At 37.4% G+C, this 22,089-nt stretch overlaps 1 protein-coding gene across 5 annotated transcripts in view; it reads right to left on the minus strand.

The window, feature by feature from the left end:
- The window catches only part of ATP11B (ATPase phospholipid transporting 11B (putative)), a 65,681-nt gene that overhangs the window by 25,079 nt on the left and 18,513 nt on the right, over positions 1 to 22,089 (minus strand). For all 5 annotated transcript variants that reach the window (XM_069024889.1, XM_069024893.1, XM_069024892.1 and 2 more), the window contains exons 4-24: positions 21,399 to 21,479; positions 17,792 to 17,899; positions 17,507 to 17,635; positions 17,279 to 17,382; positions 16,012 to 16,059; positions 13,209 to 13,273; positions 12,576 to 12,657; positions 11,479 to 11,629; positions 9,273 to 9,470; positions 8,838 to 8,996; positions 8,369 to 8,541; positions 7,911 to 7,979; positions 6,926 to 6,999; positions 6,737 to 6,840; positions 6,405 to 6,586; positions 5,476 to 5,679; positions 5,050 to 5,203; positions 2,234 to 2,336; positions 1,845 to 1,990; positions 992 to 1,051; positions 560 to 687 (exon numbers count right to left, since the gene is read on the minus strand). In XM_069024889.1, coding sequence (XP_068880990.1) covers positions 560 to 687; positions 992 to 1,051; positions 1,845 to 1,990; positions 2,234 to 2,336; positions 5,050 to 5,203; positions 5,476 to 5,679; positions 6,405 to 6,586; positions 6,737 to 6,840; positions 6,926 to 6,999; positions 7,911 to 7,979; positions 8,369 to 8,541; positions 8,838 to 8,996; positions 9,273 to 9,470; positions 11,479 to 11,629; positions 12,576 to 12,657; positions 13,209 to 13,273; positions 16,012 to 16,059; positions 17,279 to 17,382; positions 17,507 to 17,635; positions 17,792 to 17,899; positions 21,399 to 21,479 — 2,522 coding nt within the window. The remainder of the gene's footprint in view (positions 1 to 559; positions 688 to 991; positions 1,052 to 1,844; positions 1,991 to 2,233; positions 2,337 to 5,049; positions 5,204 to 5,475; positions 5,680 to 6,404; positions 6,587 to 6,736; positions 6,841 to 6,925; positions 7,000 to 7,910; positions 7,980 to 8,368; positions 8,542 to 8,837; positions 8,997 to 9,272; positions 9,471 to 11,478; positions 11,630 to 12,575; positions 12,658 to 13,208; positions 13,274 to 16,011; positions 16,060 to 17,278; positions 17,383 to 17,506; positions 17,636 to 17,791; positions 17,900 to 21,398; positions 21,480 to 22,089) is intronic.

The raw sequence follows: 22,089 nt of genomic DNA on the forward strand, positions 1-22,089 counted from the left end.
AAAATCCAGATCTCCTGATACTTACCCCTTGCTCTGCTTAAAAGACCTTTACAAAAAGAGAAACATCAGAGAGACATCTCTTTTTTACAAAAATATCTATTTTTTTCTCCAAAAAGCAGTATGCAGTGCAACATGCTACCACTGGGAGGACATCTAATTCTACAGGAAATCACTTCTACTCTTAGTAAAGGATATTTTTGTGGTGATTCCCCAAAACCACGGTGTCCTAGTTTTTCATTTTCCTGTCTGAGTGATTTTCACCTCCTACATGTAATGGAGGGGAAGGCTGCCAATCATGTAAGCTGACCAAGTGCTCAATGCTCTTCCACTCTTAACATGGCTAACATAAAAAGACACTTCTCTAAAAATACTCCTTTAAATTAACTTTTAGGATGAGAACTATGTAGCTTCAATTCTTCCTCATCAAGGTAGTTACTAAAAACGCCTAAATTACAGATAAATATTGTACAAATGCCTAATAGCAAATCCAGAGCTGTGCAGATGCCACTGCTGCTTTTCAGGATGTGCCCCAGTGGGAATGGATGCAGGACATACGTACCTGTAGAGCACAGGTTTACTCTGCAATACATGCGGGTGCACATGCTGCTCAAAAAGACTGTAGATGAGGACAGGCAGGGAAGTGAAACAAATATTGTACAAAGTCAGGTATACACTGTCATAGAGCGTCTGCAAAGGAAAGCAAAACGTATTTTATGTCTCAGAAAGACAGAAAGTGTTTGTATTTATTAAGATTTATCAGCACACTAATAGCAGCAACGATTGATTACTTACATGAATTTGCTAGTTAGGAAAACAGCTGTACTCACATAACAATCTAATAACATCAGCTATCAAATACAGAAAATGAAGCTGGGTATTTGCTAAGTGTAACATCTCTACTGCTCCTCGTGTCACTCTTTCCTATTTTCTTAATTATGGACCCCAAGTGTTTCACAGACATGTACCAAGACGTAAGGCATGCTGTACTTACTTGTTGTGAAAACAAACAGAAGAACTGATATAAAAACTGTGGTGTAATAAAGCACACATTCTGAAATAAAGACAAGTGAAGGAAATCGTTAATCCTCAGTATATGCCTCACAGCCCTAAAAGAAATTGCTAACTCTTACAAGCTAATAACAATACACAGGAGAAGCATAAAGCATTTCAGCATTTTGTTTGGCAAAGTAAAGCAATATGCTTTGCTTGAGAGCATATTTTGTTTGCTTGTCCTTTGGGACAACGAACCTGAAAAGTATGAACTTAATTATATGTGCTTGATGAGCACATCTCACTATGGAGTCTAAATAGTATTAAAGGAGAAGAAATCCATTCATTTCCCCCTCAGTTCCTTTTTAAGAATTTCTTTACAAAATAGATTCCACATTTCTTTCAAGAAAACTGTGCCCTGCTCATTGTGAGTTTGTTGTATGGGAGCAAACAAAGCAGAATCCAAAATATAACACCATGCTATTGCCTTTAAATGAAAGGAAAGGAAAAGGGACTTGGGAGCTAAAGCTGAAATCCCAGATAAAATTCAATGAAGATGGTGAGTTTTGACTTGTTATGGAAACTGATGATCAAATAAAAAAACCAAAACCACCCCAACCAACCGACCAAAAGCCCTGCCTTGAGAAAACAAACACATCTGCCTCTCGGCCTAGACAAACTCACTGTGGTACCTAAAGCCTATTTCTAGGTGGAAAGACTGAAAAATTTCACAGTTAAACTACTGCATTTGGTTGTAAAATGTAAATAAAAAAGCCCAGAAAACATGCTTGAACAGAGATATTTAACCTGATCTCAGATCTGAAAAAAATTTCTTACTGGGGAAAAAAACTCACCTTATAAAAAAAGTACTGTACAAGGGTTGCTATTCTAATATAGTAAAAGTGCCCATGAACAAAAAGCAACTTGGAGAGGAATTTAAACCGTGCTATTGCATAGTCACTGTTTCTTACAGCTTGCCTTCCTTCCTTGCCCATGATTCCTGTTTGGGGAAAAAAAACACAAAACAGGTTAAGTATAACAAAAACTGAAATTTAAAAAACCCAACAACATACATCTAAAGCTACAGTTCTGTTTTCTAATACTTCAACATTGTGAGGACTTCAGCCGCTTTCTGTTGCAAAAGAAGACATCATTTCTCACACTTACACCTGAAGGAAAAAGCTCATTTGATGCTGCTTCAAATTTTAAAAAGCCTCTATTGCTTCTGACAAAATCAAGTTACCTATGCCAACATGTGCCTCCTGGATCATGCTCACATCATTAGCACCATCTCCGATCGCTAACGTTATGGGCTTCTCTGGAGAGGTTTTTAACAGTCGAACTACCTGCAAAAGAAAATGAAATACTTTCAGATTAGACAGTCTACCTACAAACTGTGTCACCAATTCCCAGCTATCTCAGTTAGCTGCATATCTGTAGATATAATTAATATGTATTATGAACATGCAAGTTTGGGTAAAAAAAAAAATCTTTGGCATATCACATGCATATGTTAATTCCTTTTTTGGAGCACAAGCCTGATTTAAATATTTTATCTGCCTTGAGCCTATTTTCCTGTTCTTATTTCATTGCTCTTTTACAACTCTTAGTTTGGTGCTTTATCATACAAAACAAAGTCAAGTCAAGTCAAATTTGGAACTGAAAACTTACTTACTGAGTAATACAGCTTTAATGCCCTTTAATAACCCAGATTCTTCCTATTTATAATTAATGGAACTAATCCAGGTGAAAGAAGAATTTGAAAAAGCAAATGCATTAGCTAAAAGATCAATATACTGTTATTAAGGAAAATAGCTTCTTTCTAATGCAACTTCATTATCACCAAGGAGTATTCTCAACTGACAAAGAAACAAGAAAATATGACAGAATGAGGGGAAAAATTGTTGACATACAAGGCCCTAAAATACTCAGAAGAGGAGCAGTGATATCAGATCTTCAATGTAAGTGTCAATAATATTCTAAATACAGTGTCAATAATATTCTAAATTCAATGTAAGTGTCAAAAATATTCTAAATACAGAGGAGTTAGATGAGGTTTTTGGTTAAGGTGAATTAGTGATTCATTAACCTCCCACAGAGTTCTAGCTTAAGACAGAAGCTTCACTAATTCACTTGTAAAAGGGCTGCAGGCAAAGGTATGAATGCAGATCAAGAGGTTTTCCAAAACCAAGAAAATAAATATGTACAAAAAACATTTCCCCCCTCAAGTTCCAGAAACCCCAAACTGGAAACACCAATGAAGCAACTGCATGAGGTTAAGCAGACACAAAAAACTGTATTGGAGTAATTGAGTCGTAGCTGACAGTGTCAGGGCCATTGATTCACAGGAGTGGGAATTCACTTCACACGAGGAACACAACAGTGATGAAACACAGCCCCCAGCCCAGAGAAATCCACCTGATTGTGGGAATACATTCCCTAATTGCAGGTATTAATATTCAAGTTTAAAGGTTCCCCATTCCTACGGGGTAATTATTTCAAGTACATTTAGCATTAGATCCTAGGAAGCAGCCTCAGAGAGGTAACAAGGCTGCAGGACATTGCCCAGATCAGTCCTCTGAAGATCCCCAAGGCCTGGGTAATTTAGACAGACAACCATCTCTGTGAAAAGGTCAAGACAAATCCTCTGGCAAATTTTAACAGCAGCAATCAGCAGCAGCTCCAAAGGACTGACATGATGATGTTTAAAAAAGGTTTTGAGTCATAAAACATACCAAAATTAGTAGTGAGACTGCTAACCATACATTAACACTCATTATAATTAAAGATGCAGGAAATATTAAGCTGAGTTCCAGTTTAACCTTGGAATAAACCTTACAAAAAGGCTGCCTACAGCAAAAAATCATGTGCTAGACTAGACTAAACTTCCCTGCACTTCCTTCCCTACCCTTCAAGTCGTATGGCATTTGTCTTGGTGATCTATATACTTCAATGTTTGAAACTAAAATGTCACTGCTATCAAAATTACATTTTATTGTGCTTCATGACTCAAGACAGGAAATAATATCCATTATCTGCCAGAGAGGAGAGGAATTAAGGAAAGCAGTACAAAATATAAATCAAGTTAAATGGAAAAATAAGAACAAGGACCTGACACTGACAAAAAACTGCACCTTAAAGAAAGAGGATGGCAAAACTTTCAGCTAAAAGAATGTACAGACTGGACATATCCAACAGATTGGTTTACTCTGTGTAGCTACAACTTCCTTTTAACATTTTATTGAAACTAACTGTATACCAGGTGAACAGTTCTATACTGATATGATTCTAAAGACTGCATTAGAACTCTGGCTAAATTCTGGAAGCAGGAAGAGTGACCTCAAAACAGGTAAAATAGCTACAGTAAAACAGCCTGCTCTCTTGCACATCTAGTACCTCACAGAACGGTTTCCTAGTGCTTTAAGGTAAAGAGATGTCTTTTCATGAAGAGAAAACTTCAAAAGGAAAGAAGAAAGAATATTATAGTCCCTCATAGTTTAGCTTTCTGGAGTAAAAAAAAAAAAATAAAATCACAAAATCTGAATTTGAATCTCATCCAACAGGTATTTGAGTAAAACTCAGTACATGTGAAGGAAAAATGGTATTAGATGACAGCATTAAGGCAAATCTCTACTGAAGACTAGGTCTTGGCTTCCCTTTTACTTCTTCCTCAAACTTGGGTATTTTAAAAGTATTTAGAGAAGCACAGTTGCGCCTTACAGGTTCACGAATTTTCAATTCAGCTTTTTTGGTTTGGAGAAGTGATGGAGTAGCTAAGGCAAAAGCATGCAGGTGATCAGGAGAGATGCTGCCTTACTGAACACTCGAGGCAGAATAAAGATGATCTTGGGGCAATATTTTGACTTCTCCATTCACTTGCAAATTTTCAAACACACACGTAGAAACTCCTGAGCAAACTACTCCAGACCAACTGAATTTAACAAGGATTCGGAAGTCAAAAAAGGTCAGACAAACAAACAAAACCGTTTCAGAAATCCTTGCCTCTTCAAAGCATGATAAAAATACTTCAAAGGCAATCCTGATTATACTCTCACTTACCTTTGCTTTCTGAAGGGGTGCCATGCGACAGCACAACACTGCAGAACAGTTTTTGCAAACTTCCATGAACAGTTTTTCATGTTCCCTGAGTGCAAGAGAGAGGCTGGTCCCATCCACAACCAGTCCATGCTGGATAACATGGTCTTCCTTTATTCTATTTGGGGACAAAAATGTTGACTTTGTACTGGTGTTAACAGTAAAATTCCAATTTTGCTATAAATTATGTTGTTGGCCAGACAATAAGCAAAGGAGTTAATCTGTCAGAGAGACTGCTTCTTCCAGCCTGTTATTATATTAATAAATAATTTTTTTAAAAGGCAACTTCTTTGTTTGGCACATGCATCAAAGGGACTACCATAAAATTTAAAAATGAAAGCAACCCAAGCTAAGATCATCACTGAGATAGTGACATGTCAGGTATTTTACCTCTTGGCTAGCTGCCTCAGTTGTTCTGCACAGGTACTGTCTGACTTGTGCTGCACAAGCTCAAGGATGTTCATGGTTCTGTGAAAGTGTCCACAGGATAAACTGACACTAACAGCTGTTTCGTGCTTGTCTCCAGTGAGCACCCACACTTTGATACCAGCCAGCCTGAGGGCTTCTATAGTTTCTTGGACTTTCTCTTGTAGTCTAGAAACAAGAAAAATCTTAAATAACCAACGGAACACTTTACAAACAAAAGAGCTCACACTGTAACTCCATGTTACCACTGTAATCCCACTGTCATGGTGAGTTAAGTCTCCCTTTCCAATGTTACATGTATTTTCAGAGAATCATAGTCTGGCAGATAATATTCTGCTACCAGCAACAAAACAAAGGCCTTGATGAAACAAAAACTAAACTTCAATCCCGCTAAGGGATCAAAAATTTGTAATAAGCATATCTTGATTTAAACTAGGCACCATCACTGCACTTGAGAAGCTTCAGAACAGTCCACAGTAATTCCTGGCTACTGTGGTGCATGAAAAGCTTCTCACGCCCCATGTGCTCACTTCAGTGTGCAACACACCCTGTGACCTACAGAGCACAAGCAGAAGCAGAATGCTTTGCAAAGGAGCTGTGTGTAGAAGCTTTCCCAAGGAATTTGCTGTCACACTAAATATTTACTGCAACTGTTCCATTTCACATACATGAAATCTTTCCTGATGCAACACACTCTACATCACTGCTATTAAAACAGAATCAGTTGGTACAAGTTTTGTTTTGAATGTGCCTCAATTCAAAGGTAAATACACTAAACAAGAATAGCACAGAACTTTTGGTCATAGTGGGAGAGTTTTTCACACTTCATATTTCAGGTATAAATCCTAAACTCGCTGGGTTTGAGCATAGAGAGCAGTAACTCCATTGCATACTTGTCTTCTACTCCTGTAGCCCCAAGTAATTCCAGATCCCTTTCTATGAAGTTGAACACATCTGCTAATCTCTCTTCCCGCTGCTGTAAGGCAGTCCTGGCCTCATGAAGGCGTTTGCCAACTTCCTGGTACTCCTCGGGTGTGAATCTTCTGTAGGCCACACACAAAGTTCTTAGGCCTTTCTGTGAGAAAATAAAAGACTACATTCAGAGTAGACAAGATTTTCACCTAAGAAGATGTCACCAACAATTTTTTCACTAGTCACAATTCATACTGCATGAATTTCCTTCTGATCAGCTGAGGCTGGGAGCTGGGCAAGCACATACACTTACCAAAGCAAATTCATCCACATGTATCCTTGTTTTGTCTATTTCTCCACTCTTGCTACGAGGAAGAATGGAAGATTCTGCTCCCTTTGTGAATAAAAGCTTCTCCCCTAGAAAGTCAAATAGAACTAAAATTAAAAATAATGCCATTTAGGAAGCTCTCAAGTGCTGCTTGTGCAATTTGTGATCACCTACCTGAAGGACTCTCTACAATGACACTCATTCGTCTGCGATTTGGATCGAACTCCAAAACATGAAGCAATTTATACCTGTATTTTGTGTTTTAAAAGGGGGAACGGGAAGAAAATACTTTTAGAAATAAATTTCCAAAGACAATTACTTATAAATAGACTCTTACACCACAGACCTTTCCTCAAAGTGTCATTTTCATACAGAAACTCGGAAAGCAATGCTACCACTACTGAATAACAATCACTGGTCATTGTTTTTTATCAGCTTATATATGCTTAATTCCATTCTGTAAGAATAAAAGATTCTTCTACCAACAGGAATAGTTTCCTGAATACTAACTTGACATTCAGAGATTACAAGCAGCTCTTATTATTTCTTCATCCTTCTGTCGTTACTTCAAGTATAACTTTGGAAACTGTATTTTGTTTGTGACATTTGTAAAAAATCTACACTGTCAAAAAAGCTTGTGTGCCCTGGTAAGGGACTAGTTTTTGTTATGTTACCACTAGCTTAGAAAATTAATTTTAGACATTTAACTTCAAAGTACTGCCAACTAGCTGACACAGATCACAGGAGTTACACAGTTACTGATAATTTGTACTCATTTTGGGAAAGTTTAAAATATCTAATTAGATTATGCATAGATGAGACTGATTCTGGGAATTTCTAGAGCTGAAACAAGGCTTGAATAAGCAATTCAGTTTTCCAACTCTGCTACAGTCTCGACCTTTGAGGAATGGGCAAAGATACAAACTGTTACAACACACACCTACACAGAGTAACTCACACAAAATTCTTGCATCTCAGCTACAATTGGTAAGGAATAAGATGCAAGGTGTCTTGAAGACATCAAGGGAAAAGCATTAAACAGAGCACGCTGTGGAAAGGCAAGGTTTGCTTATGAACAGAGAGGATTAAGAGGAGAACATTACATTAATCTTTACTACTGTTCTGTCCTTCAAAATAATCAAGGAATAAAAACAAATACCTCTCTGGTTTTCCAAGACTTTTTACTTCCATACTGTCTCCACTAATTCCAGTAAATACTACTCCAACCCTAAAAGTAAAGGAAATATACATTTAATTATCACTTTAGACAAAATGCCTATTAATGGTGGGAGGGGAAGATGGCAGGGAAGAAAAGGAGAGACTCTTACACCCCATTACTCTTCTCTGCTTCTAGGGAAAATTAAGAATGCCCATTTCTGCAGTATTTTATTCACATCATACTCTGACCACCGTATTTTCTCAAGTATTTTCATAAATATTTAAAATCATCATTTTATACACCTGGGGGTTGTGCATTTCACATCTGAATGCTTTCCCAGTAAGGTGACAGGCCAGGCTTCACCAATGTCCTGAGCCATTTTTATAGCTGCTCTCCCCATGGACAGCCTGCCCTTGCAGGCAGCTCCTGGGTCAGACAGTCCTGGCAGGGCTGCTCACCGGCTTGCAGCTTCCACTAAAGCCTTCTCATCTGGTGAAGAAGCATAATATTCCAACGGGGATGTTATTCCATTGGCATGCCAGGGACCATCAGCACCATCTGTCTGATCTGCATTGATCTGCACTGTATGACACAGACAAACTGCTTTCAAGAAGAGCTCTTCCTCTTTCACCTGTAAGAAAGAAAAAACTGGATTTGTAACATTTACATAACAACATAGTTTTTGAACACACTTAATAAAATGTTTTCACTTAAGAATCTGTCAAGCATTTAATATTTAATAATCACATCTCAACATGTTTAATAAATATTATTTGTCCAGTAACACTTAAAAGCTTCAAACTATTCAGAAATTCTGATTTATGTTTGTTGCTTGTCTTTTTTATGTTAATGGTACAAGAATATTTCTCTGAAATAAAACACTTTCCGTCTAGGATGATTAATGATGGGAAAACCAAAGAGCCTTACCAAACCATGCCTATTTCCATCTGGAGAATCTTCAGAAAATCCCTCTGGAGTTAGTTTACCATTGACCTCTTGGTACTTTATGCCATTAATGGAGCACTCCCGAAACTGCATCTCATTTTCAGTTAATGTACCAGTTTTGTCTGTAAACACATACTCTACCTTTTATAAAATAAAACAAAAAAAACCAGACTTGGAATTGCATGTACTTGTTAGAAGAAAAAAGATACAATAATCTCCACTCACACTCTATTATACACATTTTTTAAAATCATATACAAATTTTAACTTCTGCCATCACATCTTTGTACCTTATTTTAAAATTAATCAGAAATCAAATCACAGGTAACAAAAAGCCTGCAATAACAGACTTTAGTACTGAAAACTAAGTAGAAAATAGGTTAAAAAACCCAACAGACAACATATTTTTTACTCTACCTGTCCCAATTCCTCATTGAGGTCTGAAGTATTTACTTGTGCTCTCTGGTTTGTTTCTTCATGATAGAGGTCAAGATCCCAGCCAATAAAAAAAGATCCAAGAAATTTCTGCATCTCAACAGTCACATAGAGTGAAATAGGTATGATAAAATTGTAAAGTACCAGAAAAGCAAGAAAATCTGAAATAAACCTCAGAATCTACAAGAGAAAAAAGAAAACGTGAAGATTACCACAGTGATCAAGTGAAACATGGTGACTTGATTAGGCTTCAACATGCATGCAAAATGACAAACTGGGAGAGGCAGAGAAGCCCAAGTCCCACGTACACACGAGAGAGACAACACAGGCATTTGCAGGTTGCCCCAGTAACACGCCTTCACACTGATGCAAAAAGTCTGCCTTAAGCTGTGACTGGAGGTTTCAATTCACAAGTTCATTAATTTTTATCTCTCTACTGAATCTGTCAGGAGGGCTGCCAATTAATATTAATTGTCATGGTGATTCTGTTGTTGAACTCTGAAAGAGTTTGGTCTGAAAAACTAATGTGTTCCCCATTCCATCAAAAAGCATGATTCATAAAAGCTTTTCTACAGAACCCTGAATTGTGAGGCAAACAAGTGATTTTCCATGCTGCCAGAGGAATCTGCGAGTACTCTGTTGTTTCAGGACAGCAAAGTGTCAAGAGGGCGCCTGTCTGCTGGCATTCCCCAGTGACTTGAGTGATCCAGACAACACAAGAAGAAAGGGACTGTGTGGATTTCTTTTATGCCCCTTCAAATCATTGTGTTCCACACACACATTCCAGGCAAACACCTATGTAACAGGATAGAAACTTCTCTTTACTAGGTATGATAATTTTAACAAACCCTAAAATGCTACACTACAGTCTCTTTTTCACCTGCACAACAAACTCAGTATCTAAATTGTACTTTGGGAAGACTCTTACCAAGACTTGAATACTGAGCAAGAGATATTAGAGATGACAAAAACCAGGCCACCTCTTTTAACTCCACCAGATATTGGTGCAGGAGAACGTTTTAAATAAAGGAAGCATAAAAGTAGTCAACAATTTGCAAAGTTAAATAATGTCTGTTCTGCCTCATTAGGGAGCATTGTTGTCAGTATTTAATAAATAATTAAAGTAGCTGACAAAAACTCAGCAAGTTCTGTGCCTAAAGAGAACTTCCAAACTAAATCAGAGAAGACAGATAGAAAGTGAGAGCAGTAATTCATCTAAGAGAAGTAGTGACAATCACTTAAGTTAGAGAGTTTCTTCAGCAATGGCAAAGAAATAATCTGCACACACAGGAGGAGATGGACAGGGAAAGCACTTTGAGTAAGGATGCCAGCATGCTGAGAAATGCAAAGCAGATTGTGGAAGTCAACATGGGAGACAGAAAAACAAAGACATGACAGAAGGAGAATGACACTGCAGAAACAGACATGGCTCTCTACATTCCTGATGGCAAAGGTAAAGGAATGGAAAGACTGAGGAAATACTTATCCCTGTTCTATTCAGAACTGAAAAGCTCCACAGGCTAGACTAACTTGCATAGCAATTATTTCAAATTAAGCCCCTGAACTACTTCGGACAAAGGTAGACTCATACAGAAATAAAAAATTAAACAGAACACAGAAAAATACAGACTAATTGAAAAGAGACACTTTTCAGAACCACAGATTTCAGAAACACTTTAAAGTATCCCTTCACCCTCTTAAAAAGAACTGAGAAGGTAAGCAGGAGCTTGAGCAAAATTACAGCCTTACAAAATTGCCCAAACCATCTCAACATCACAGAACGTACAAAATTCCCGAAGTGTCAAATCGCTGCAATAGAACATACACAAGAACAGCCATTCTCCTCCTCTTTTCCTTTATGGAACGACAAAAGACATCCTAAAGAACAATAACTAGAACATAGACCATCAGAAATATGTCCTAACAAAGCCTTTTCAAAAATTTTCAAAAAGCTTGGTCTTTTAATAAAGGAAGAAAAAGTTCAACCAGTAACAGAGATAGAAATATTTCTACACAATGGTGAGGCTACATGGAACTAACTCTCTCAAAAATCACTGAGACAACAGCACATAGACTTGCAAATGGATCATGGGGTGGTTACACACTGCATAGAGACATAATATACATTACACTGAGTGTATACTGGTTGAGTGTTCCTCAGATACACAACTGGGCAGAACTAAGTTACCTTACTGCTGTTTCTTTCATGCTCTGTTTTTTCATTATACCAAGGTTCATCCCATTTCTCTTCAGCTTGCCATGCATACTTTAAAATAGTGCTCAAAATGGCTTCAAAGAGGAGGATTATTAGATAAATAATCAAAAAGGAATTCATGGACCTATAAAGAGGCAAAAAAAAAAAAAAGCAAGCAACTTCAGTGTTACTTAATCTGTTGACACATTGTGGTTACATGACTTGATCAAAACCTTGTTGGACCTTTTTTAAAAAGTGTATCCTGTGCTTGATATGGATATAAACTTTCTATGTGACAAGCAAGCAACAGAATGGGAAAGAAATTCTACATCTAAGATGAACTCTCTATATGAAGACTAGATTAAGGTGCAGGACACCCCAGCACCTGACTTGTGTCACACCTGCAGTCCCAGACTAGTTGGGCTGACTTATCCTTCTCTTTTTCCCTGAGGACCTTGCATGGCTGTGAAGGCATTACAAACAAGCACAGCAGAAACCCATGGCTGCACCTTTTCCTCAGCTGAAGAGCACTGCCATGTGCACTGAGTATTTAACTCAGGCCAGCCTACAGCAGGACACAGTCACACCTGCCTCTGTGTTCTGTAACCAGCCAGAGCCAGACCATCCTTCCAGCCCTCTTTTTGGTGACTGAGCTTCTCTTGTGCACACTACAGTTAAGTTTGCATGTATGTTTGTTGTTTGTATGTAGCTATAGAAGAATAATCAATCCCATATTTGCACAAGAATGCCAGGGGGCTCTCTCAGATTTTTAGTAACTGGAATAAAGGCAACATATCAGAACTCCTTCTCCTTTTAAAATAAATCATGAGATTCAGTATAAATATCTACCATACTAACACCTATCCTGCAACAAGGAGCAAGCTTGGGTATTTCCACTTTGTACACTACTGAAGGATGAAATATCAAGAAATGGATTTTATCTTTATAGCTTCCTACTGCAAGGCAAGGCAATTAACACTCTCTTCCCTTTTCCTACAACCTAATGATGAGACCACCAGGGTTTTAAGATTACAGAGGAAAAACTAAGTTAAAGTTCTACAAAAAAGAGAGATATAAGAAAATAAACATACTTTTCTACTGCTGACCGTTTCTGAGATTTACTCTTGTAATTTAATGCCATCTTTGTCTCCATACCTGTATACACAGCAACACCTGGGAAGGAAGGGGGGAAGAGTTAGATTTCATTTTCTGCATGAATACAATTTGCAGAATTTTTCATTTTGAGAGATACAGGATAAAAGTAAAAGGTGGTACTACTTCAGTGTTTACTATGAGACAGTATTTTGTACCATTTGCAATACTCTTCTATAGTAAAACAGTACTACTGAAGTAATTTTAACACCTACTTTAACAGTGTTCATTACTATGACTGTACTGCTCTTCAATACGTATTTTATGGAAATCAGCATGGTAAATCTCAGGAGAAAACCTTGAACAATAGGTAACAGTAAGAACAGTCATTTATCCATTGAAGTTAAGTTATTCCTTTATCAAACCACTTCAAATATTTTCACAGAGCAAAGCTGGAACTTTATACCCTTAGAGATTCTTCAGCATAATATCATTACTTTCATCTATAATCACATCCCCTCAGGTAACAGTCAGCAAGATTATTACAATTTCTTCAGTGCAAGTAGAATTAAAACACAGTCCATCAACACGCTTTAAGAGAATTCTCTTTAAATATTTAGATGTCTACAAACCAAATATTTCTTTAGTGTTTTTTAATCTTGCTCCACGAAGTAAGAGACTTTCAGGCCCAAGAGGTCTAAAAAGAAATAGACATATCAGCATGTAAACATCAGCTGTTCTGTATTCGAGAACTACTGAAATCCAGTTTCCTATGCAAAGCTGTCCTACATCCCCTACAAATTCCCAATGCAGCAACTCCATCAGTCATCTTACCCCTTTCACCACACCTCCCACACATCTCCACAGAGCTCTCTGTTTCTTTTCATGTTTCCTTTGGTCACTGCCATACTCCCCCACCACTGTTCCATATCCCATAATTATTGACAGGGCTAAATATTGCAAATGGCTGGTTCAGAGAGACCCACAAGTTACTTGGGAAGCAAGCAGTGAACCCATCTGAACTCACAGTGCACCCAAAGTGCTGCTTTAGGTTTGGCTAATCTACCAATCCCCTACCCCTCTGTCAGACTGAAATGATCTAGAAAGTTCAAAAGCTATTCATACCAAAGAAACAAACAATTAGATGGACAGCACCACAGGAGTGCAAATTTTGTTTCCTAACACAGGAGGTAAAATTTCATAATGTTTTTTCCTCACATGTATCACAATACAATAACACATTCATTTCTTTGGCTAAGTTCACTGCAAACAGTGCTGTGAAAATAAGGGTCTAGTTAGAAACAAGGTTAATATAAGGTTAGAACCATATGTTCTACTGCAGAAGCTGCATCATCTTTAGAAACTGCCAGCAGGGTTGGTTTGAAATTAAAAAAAAGAAGTATTTTTGCCACTATTTGAAATGAAAGCAGAAATTTAACAACTGGACTGGCCAGATTGACATATTGGGTAGAAGCAAAAGAATCAGAAGTTCATATGCAAGTGCTTTGGCACATAAGCCCTTGGGTTTACCCTACTTTTCCTTTAGCTGTGCCACATGCAGGCCATGATCACTATTATATAAACAAAGCTCTTAAACTTCAAGTTCCTTTGAAAGTATAACCTGAAGTTACTCAAAAAACCTCAAAGTCAAACCCACAACCCCCCTCCCACAGTCAAACGTTTAACTTTAGTGTTACTGCAAATGTAACAGTTACCATCACAAATACCATGTGTACCAATTATACACACAGACTATGATGGATTCTTTAAATTAAACGTGCATCTGTTAGTATTTTAGGCTAGACTCAAACTTCAACTGAAAATATGAACTAAAAGCAACTGAATGCTTGAGCATTTAAAATTTTCATATAAGAAACATGATTTATATTTCTGAGTTCAATTTTGTAAAACCAGTCTGACAAACCCAAAATACCAAACCTGAATCAGTGCAACACAGACCAGACAAGTTTACCTTTAACAGACAGAAGATACAGCTCCACTAGTAGTCAGAACTTGCAATTATTTTTTTCACACTCCTTTTAAACCGGCTCTGTTTTACATTGTCAACTGAATCATTTTAATAGATTATCCCAAAGCCGAGCCTGTGAAGCTCAGCAGTACTGAATTCTAAAAAGCTCTAAGTGAAGTAGCACATACAGTGACCTTAGCAAACAGCTGTGTGGGTTTTTTGGGGTGCCATGGGTGGGGTTTTTTTGGTGAGGGTGACTAAGCCACTGAACTTGGGGCCAAGTGACCTGGCTTCTACACTCCCCATATTTCTTGCAAAACCACTGAAAACTCCTCAATTTACTCTGAACTCCATGACACTCCCATCTAAAGCTGACAGATGTTTGCCAGCCTCAGACTGACACACATTCAGGTCCTCAGACTGAAGGCACATATCACATGGAAAGCAGTACTCTTTTAATATTCAAGTAGAAATATCACCAAAAAAAAAAAAGTGTAAAGGATAACATTTTGGACATGACAGGAGTGAAAGAACTGGAACAGATTTACCCGTTTCTGTGAACAAACACTTCACCTTTTCAAAAGAGGTGACCAAGTTTTTTGGAAGCTGGACAATCAACAACTCTCAAGATAAAATAACTGATTTTGAACGCTAAATATTTCTGAAAATTTGGTAATTTCTTGTGAGTGATTTCTATGTCTTTATTTCAAACCATGATCCTTCTCAATCCTGTTCTTCCTGTTTTCTCTCCTATCCTGTTGTGGTGGGGGGAATTGAATGAGCAGCTGTGTGGATGCCTGGCTGGTAGCTGGGACCAACCCACAGCAATTAGAAATCTTTCCAGGAAGTCCACATGGAAGTCTGTAAACGGCTTCACATCTTTGTTTTTATATTTGCACGTGTTTGTTACTTGCTGTGACTGCACAAGGAAAGGTGGTGAGCACATGATTATGTGCACACAGTTGTGTTGTCTGTGACAGATGTAAGCACTTATCTGCACAGTCCGGCTGTAGTTTGAAATAGATACTAAAAACTACAAATTTGCAGCAGAGGCTTTGTTAAACCAGGAATTTCCCAGGGATTTCAACTGCAAAAACTTCTCACTGCCTGTGACGACAGGGGATCTGTTGTAGTCTACGTAATATGTCAGTGGAAATTGTTCCAGATCAATAAATGCTTTAATTAACAAATAACAACAAAGTTACCAGATGATAAGCAGTGACTAAAAATTACCCGCTTCACGACAGTCAAGCTTTCCAGAACTCTTGTACAAAATCTGAAAAACTGGGTAGTAATGAACTTATTTCGCTCATTTTTTCTCATCTCCATCTGAAGTATGCAGCTGCAACTGATTCTTTTAGTAAAAATACTTCTCCTTTCATATATTCAACAGTAACTCTTGTGATGGTCAAGATTTTAGCCGCCTCCACGTGTTCTAAATAATCATCTTATACAATTTTACTCACCGTACTATTTCTTCAGCTTGTTGACTTACAGTTATTCTTCCAACAAATCTATGAAAGATGGACATGTCTTAGAAATACATGAAGAATCAAAAATGCAAAAACCTTCTCTATATTTACAAAAAAGTCATTAATGGTTCACAAGTAAAAAATAAATCAACTTTTATTAAGAAACTAAACCAATATGGCAAAACTGGCAATAATTTTACAAGAGACATTTAGCAACAGAAACATTTATCCCTCAAAGGAATAGTCATTTGAGAAAGCTTATTAACTCTGATTAATTACCACAAAAGATTATATTCATTTAAAACAGATTGTGACTTCTTGATGATTCAGTAAGAAATAATTCCTCAAAAAATACAAGTTTGCATATTACCCACCAGAAATAGTAACTTTCATTTCATAAAGCAAATCTACTATGCATTTAAAAATCTGACGTGCATATTTAGCATAACCCAGCTACAAATAGGGACATAATTGTGATTGTACATATAGTACAATCACCATAGTGATTAATTTGCTAAATATCAAATATTTGAACATCTGTTCAAACTGAGTATCTTAGTTTTAAAAGACTTAATATTTCTCAAAGATCTCCAAGCTTCTTAAGAACAGCTGCTATGATATACTCGGATTTTAAAAACTACTTCATAGCTACCATTTTCCATGATACAATTCAGAAGACACTTGGATTGGAATTCAACTTCTGCTACCCACAATGCTGTTTTAGAGAGTCTATGACATTGCTTGCTGATGTTAAAGCACACAAACAGATATGCCTGTTTTTAATCTAAGGTTTTGCCGGTGAAGAATAGAGTTCAAATCTTCTCTGGAGCATATGTAAAATAAATATGACCAACACATATCCTTAGAATTAGACTTGAGTCAATTCCACTTTAAAAATATCCTATATAATATTGAAATCTCCTGGCAGGACCTTATACAACTTTCTTCATCCTCCTCAAACTGTAGGCCATTTAATTCTTTAAAATCTAGAAATAAGTGTACTGATTAGAACTGAAAGGTACATAATTAAACTAAAAGAAGATAAATATTATAATGTCTGGTTTACTACTCAAGTACTCAAATTTAACTTGTCACTTGCAACTTTCAGTAAGCACATATGTATAAACACAAGCTGATTATTAACACCTGAAATTCAAGCAGATGTCTGAAGCTATTTTAATCCTAGCAAGACCTGTAACATTCTCAGTATTAAACACCTCCTTTTGATTTAATTTCAAAATATTTACTAATAAAGTGATACCTGTATAGATCTGCTTCTGGCTGCTGACATTCTATAACAGCTACCAGTTTGTCCAGGTTGGCAACAGACTGCAGCACTGCTGTTTCTGGGACTGCAACGTGTGTCTGTAAAACAGTGCCCATTGGGTTAATACAGGACTACCAGGCAGCAGGGTGGGTATTTCAACAGGCTGAATGAAAAATGGCACCACAAATTTACTACATTTTATTTCATAGAAGTAACCCAGACCTTAAGATTGGTCTCTCCATCCAAACTTGCAGTGGTAACATGGCATGAACCGTCAACTCGGTCAGATGACAGGAGCACCAGATCAACAGGGAAAGTCTCATCTTTGGCTACTCTGACAATGTCCCCCACCTAACAAAGTGAACATAGATCAGAAAGGTACAAAGAGAGGTTTAAAGAGCAGAATTCTTTTCAGAATTATTACCAAACCACAGTGGTTAGTAATAAAACAAGAGCTTTAGCTGTGTGATAAAAACACAGTTTTTAATTTGTCCTTCAGCCACATACCCTAATGTTTTTAGATCTGGTTTTCACAAGGCCACCACTTCGAACAACATAAACTGGAGCACCATTGACTTCATTGTCTGCTTTATGTCGTAGCCAGTCTTCATAGCCCTGTGGAAAACACACAAAAATCTACTTTTTAAGCAAGAAAACTAAAAAATAGACTAAATTTAATCTTCGAAGCAAATGTGTTCCAACTACTTCCCACATTGTCTCAATATAGTTCTTAACTTCTCTTGAGTTTCTGTTCCAGCTGTTACTCAAGAGCCTGGTAAACCCCTTAATTTTGTCACTTTACATAAACAAGTAAAGGCAAATAAAGCAGCAGAAGTGGTGAAGAAACTTAATAGTCCATGCTCTCTTAAAACAAACAGGCAGTGACATTTTGTGACCAAGCACTCAATAAATCTTTCATCTATAATGGATTAATACACCATAAAACTGGGAACAGTCAGTCCCCAGGCTCCTTTGTGCACTCCTTTTTTTTTAAAAAAGAAGTAGCAGATGGAAATTACTTTCTCAAGTCATACCATATAGCATCTCTTATAGTTACTGCCACAGCCTATGCACAAAATCTCAAGATTTAATTTTGTGTGACGTGCTGTTGACACATCAGCTCTGTCCACCAAGAGAAATGACTGAGAAGGTTTTTGTTCTTTTTGACTCCTAATGGAACAGTCTGCAGCAACTGAGCTTTTAACTGATAAACCAAGCAGCTTTCTTTTACTGGGACATCAGAATCCTACAGTCCCTAAGTATGACTCTTTTAAGAATCCTTCCTAAGCAGTATGAAAAAGCAGGAGTCAGTACCTACAGCTCCTTGTTAAGGTGACTGACAGAAGAAAACAAGGATTTAACTAACATCCAGTAACCTTGGGGCATTTGTCTCACAAACCTGAACAGCTGAGCAATGTGGGCATTTGGCAAAGAACTGAAATTTACCTTCTTTAGAAAGTACAGATTTCAGCGCTTTCTCCACCTGACACCTCCTGCCTCCAACACAAGGGTGACACCTCACACCAGGGAATTCTTAAGAGTCAACTTAGTGTGGTCAGTTCAAATTCCCCCCAAATTTACCTACTGCAGCATTTTTGAGAGTTCCTTAGCCTCACCTGAAAACACTGGAAAAATACTGTGGAAAAGAAAGATGCAAGAGGAATACAGGGAACGTTGCTTACTTGCATGAAAAGAGACTAAAGATTAAAATCCCTCAATTAAATTATATTCTTAAGTCCTGCTTAAGTAACTGCATCAATGTAATTGAGAAAAGTTCTGCATTTTATAGTACCAGGTTTTTCATTCTCAGTTTAGGTCTATAGGTAATCAAAACCTGCAAAGTAGTTGTTTATAATTTACCTGGCAGTGAAGTAAACATCTGTGATCCATCAGCTAAATACCTACGAACTTATTAAAATGGACTAAGTTTCCTAAAGTTCCTTGGGAAATACCTTTATTTCGTTGTATTTTGGCTTGGGATTTTTTTTTTTAACTTTTTGGTTTGTTTTTATTTATTTGGTAACTTTGAACTCCTTGGAGGACTGCATACAGATCTTCATAGGCATAAGGAGGAAAGTGCTCTGGCTAACAAGACAGACAAAATGACACAGCATGAGCTGCACCACTTTGCAGTCCTGTATGTCCTTCTTCTGACCTAGGTGCAGTTACACTTCCAAGTAGAAAAAGTTCTGTCTCCTTGTCTGAGATTAAAATAAGGCTGAGTTCTGAGGTTTGCTAGAGGTGCCACATTCACTGGTCTTCTGGAAGGCAGGGGAGTTTTTCCATTCACTGCGAAGCTTCTCAAACCTTCATATGATTAATGCTTCTATTTTCCCCCTTCATCTTTTGAGAGAATACTAAGTTATAGTTTAACATTTATCCTGATGTAACTTTGTCTAGAACCAGTGCCCCATAGCTTTCAAAAGGGGGTTCTTTCCTTAAAATCTGCTTCCTATTACACTTCTGGTTTACAGAAAATGGGAACTGATTTTGATGCAATAGTGGGGATTTTTCCCTCTGCACTCCAACAGATTTATCTTTCTCCCTTGTCTGAGGGCAGCTTGTTGGAAATAGCACAATTCATTGTCCCTTCAAGATAACAGCCTGCGAATATTGCTTGCCTCCTTTGCAGCAGGTAGGAGAAACATGAGAGTCCATTTGATCAGTTTAGGTGATTCCAATAGTCCTTGCAGAGATACTGAGACAGCCAGAAAATGTCTTGATGCCTGGCAAGTAATGAATGATTCGAAGCTTCCAGAAGGAATGACAGAATCTCTGTTCTTTGCAATTGATGATAAGATACTTAAATTTCCCAATATAAGATTGGGCATCTGGAAGCACGGTGGTGTTAAGATTATTTTGGACTATTTTAGACTTAAACAAGTCTAACTTCTTTCTGGAAAAAGTGATCTAATATTTTTAAGTCTGCTTCATAATTTCTTTTAGTTCACACAGCTTTATTATCCATTTCCTACTTATGATTGTAGCTCTTGAACATGTGATTTTTTGGGGGGTGATGGTAACAACTGCAATTGAATAGGATTAGGGCACTCTACATATACAAATTGCACAGCAACAAGATGAAATGTTAGTCCAAATATTACTCCAGCATTAAGAAGCACTCTGTCCCGAACACCTTTCTATCTGCTTGAAAGCTAGAAATATTTTTACTTTTGCCCTATTTCTGGGTGGCTTTGGGTCTTTCTGGCACAGAAGGCAAATTGAAATTCCAGTTACAGCTCTGAAACAGTCTCCTGCTTATTTTTCCGTTGCAGGGCTGCATTTATTCCCGACAGCACTGTCAAACTCCTTGAAGAGGATAGCTCCTGAAAATTACCTCCCTGCAGAAGAGATTATAATTTTTACCCACATCACTTCTTTATTTATGAGCTTGCTTCTTTCTCCTCTTGCTTTAAGGGCATAAAGAAAACAGAAGACTTTGTTTTACTTTTTCTTTTCTTTTATTTTTATATTCTGATTCCAGAGGCTCTAGGTCTCAGTAGGATGTAATACACTGCTTGAACAAGACTTCTATTAAACTCAGAAGATTTTTATCTGAAGTGCTATGAAACTATGGAACTCCAAAATGTTTTATGCAACCAAAGAAGACCAGGAGCTTTCTAAACAGAGCTTCTACCTGGCACAGGAGCACAGTTAAAACACATTTTACACCATGAAACATTCCCCCTGGGCAAAATTTGCCTTTTAACTACTGACAAACACACCCTGCACTACTGCTTCATCTGCCCAAGCTCCACTCTCGGGGTGTGATGTGGGAGGACTGGTTCTAACAGGCAGCGAGGTGTGCCAAAGGAATAAGTGAGGAGCTTTCAGAAAAGGTCTGATAACAAGTGACATGTAATGTTTAGACAAAAATGCTGCCTGACAGTCATCCACTGTCCATTTTAGGGTACTGCAGTGAGTCATTGAGTGCTTGACAACCAACCAAATGCTGAAGCTCAAGCATCTAACTGGGAATATTAAACACAGAAGTTTCTAAAAATGACACAATTTTTATATACTTTTAGTAGCTAAACACTATCCTGGTCAGACTCTTTTACTGAAGTAACTTTACTTTAGTAGGACTTCATGCCACAAGATTTTTCCCCTTTACCTGTTTTATGGCTGTCACAGTTATGACAAAGAATAATGGCAATCCACTGGTAATAGGACTGGTAGGGGTATCTATCATGAGCTAAAAGAAAAGAAAATATGAAAATTAGCCTGAATTTTATTTCTACAATTGGACTTTTAAAAAAAACCCAAAACCCAAATGAAGCAAGATGACAACTATTTTCCAAACTCTTCATTATAACCTGTATTTTTACATTTCCTGCCGATTTTCTCGAGCAAAATTCAGTTTCTGACAGCTAAATAATACGTCGATAATGATACAAACAGATGTTTTAGGGCACAGAGAAGCCTTAGGCACATTTGTAAAACATGTGACAATTTTAAGGGTCCTTACTAGAAGAAGGTATAATTTCACCCTACAAAAATGAATTCAAAAGTATATTACAAAGGAAAGAAATCCACATTTCATGAAGCTCTTTCAACATTCTATACGATCTACTGCTTACCAGCCATGTAGAGTATAACATCATCCATTTTAGATGTAAAAATAAAGCTAAGAACAATAATTTCTAATGGTTTAGATATTAGAAAACACTTTATTTTAGACTGCACCTTTCTGGTTGCCCCAAGTTAACATGCAGTTTTTACAATTTGTGCTATTATTGCTGGCATGCCAAAAGTGCAGTGTACACACTTAGGTTCTGTATGTGGGGGGATGTTAGTGGTTCTCC

The sequence above is a fragment of the Aphelocoma coerulescens genome, chromosome 9 (genome assembly GCF_041296385.1).
Source record: "Aphelocoma coerulescens isolate FSJ_1873_10779 chromosome 9, UR_Acoe_1.0, whole genome shotgun sequence".
Lineage (NCBI taxonomy): Eukaryota > Metazoa > Chordata > Aves > Passeriformes > Corvidae > Aphelocoma > Aphelocoma coerulescens.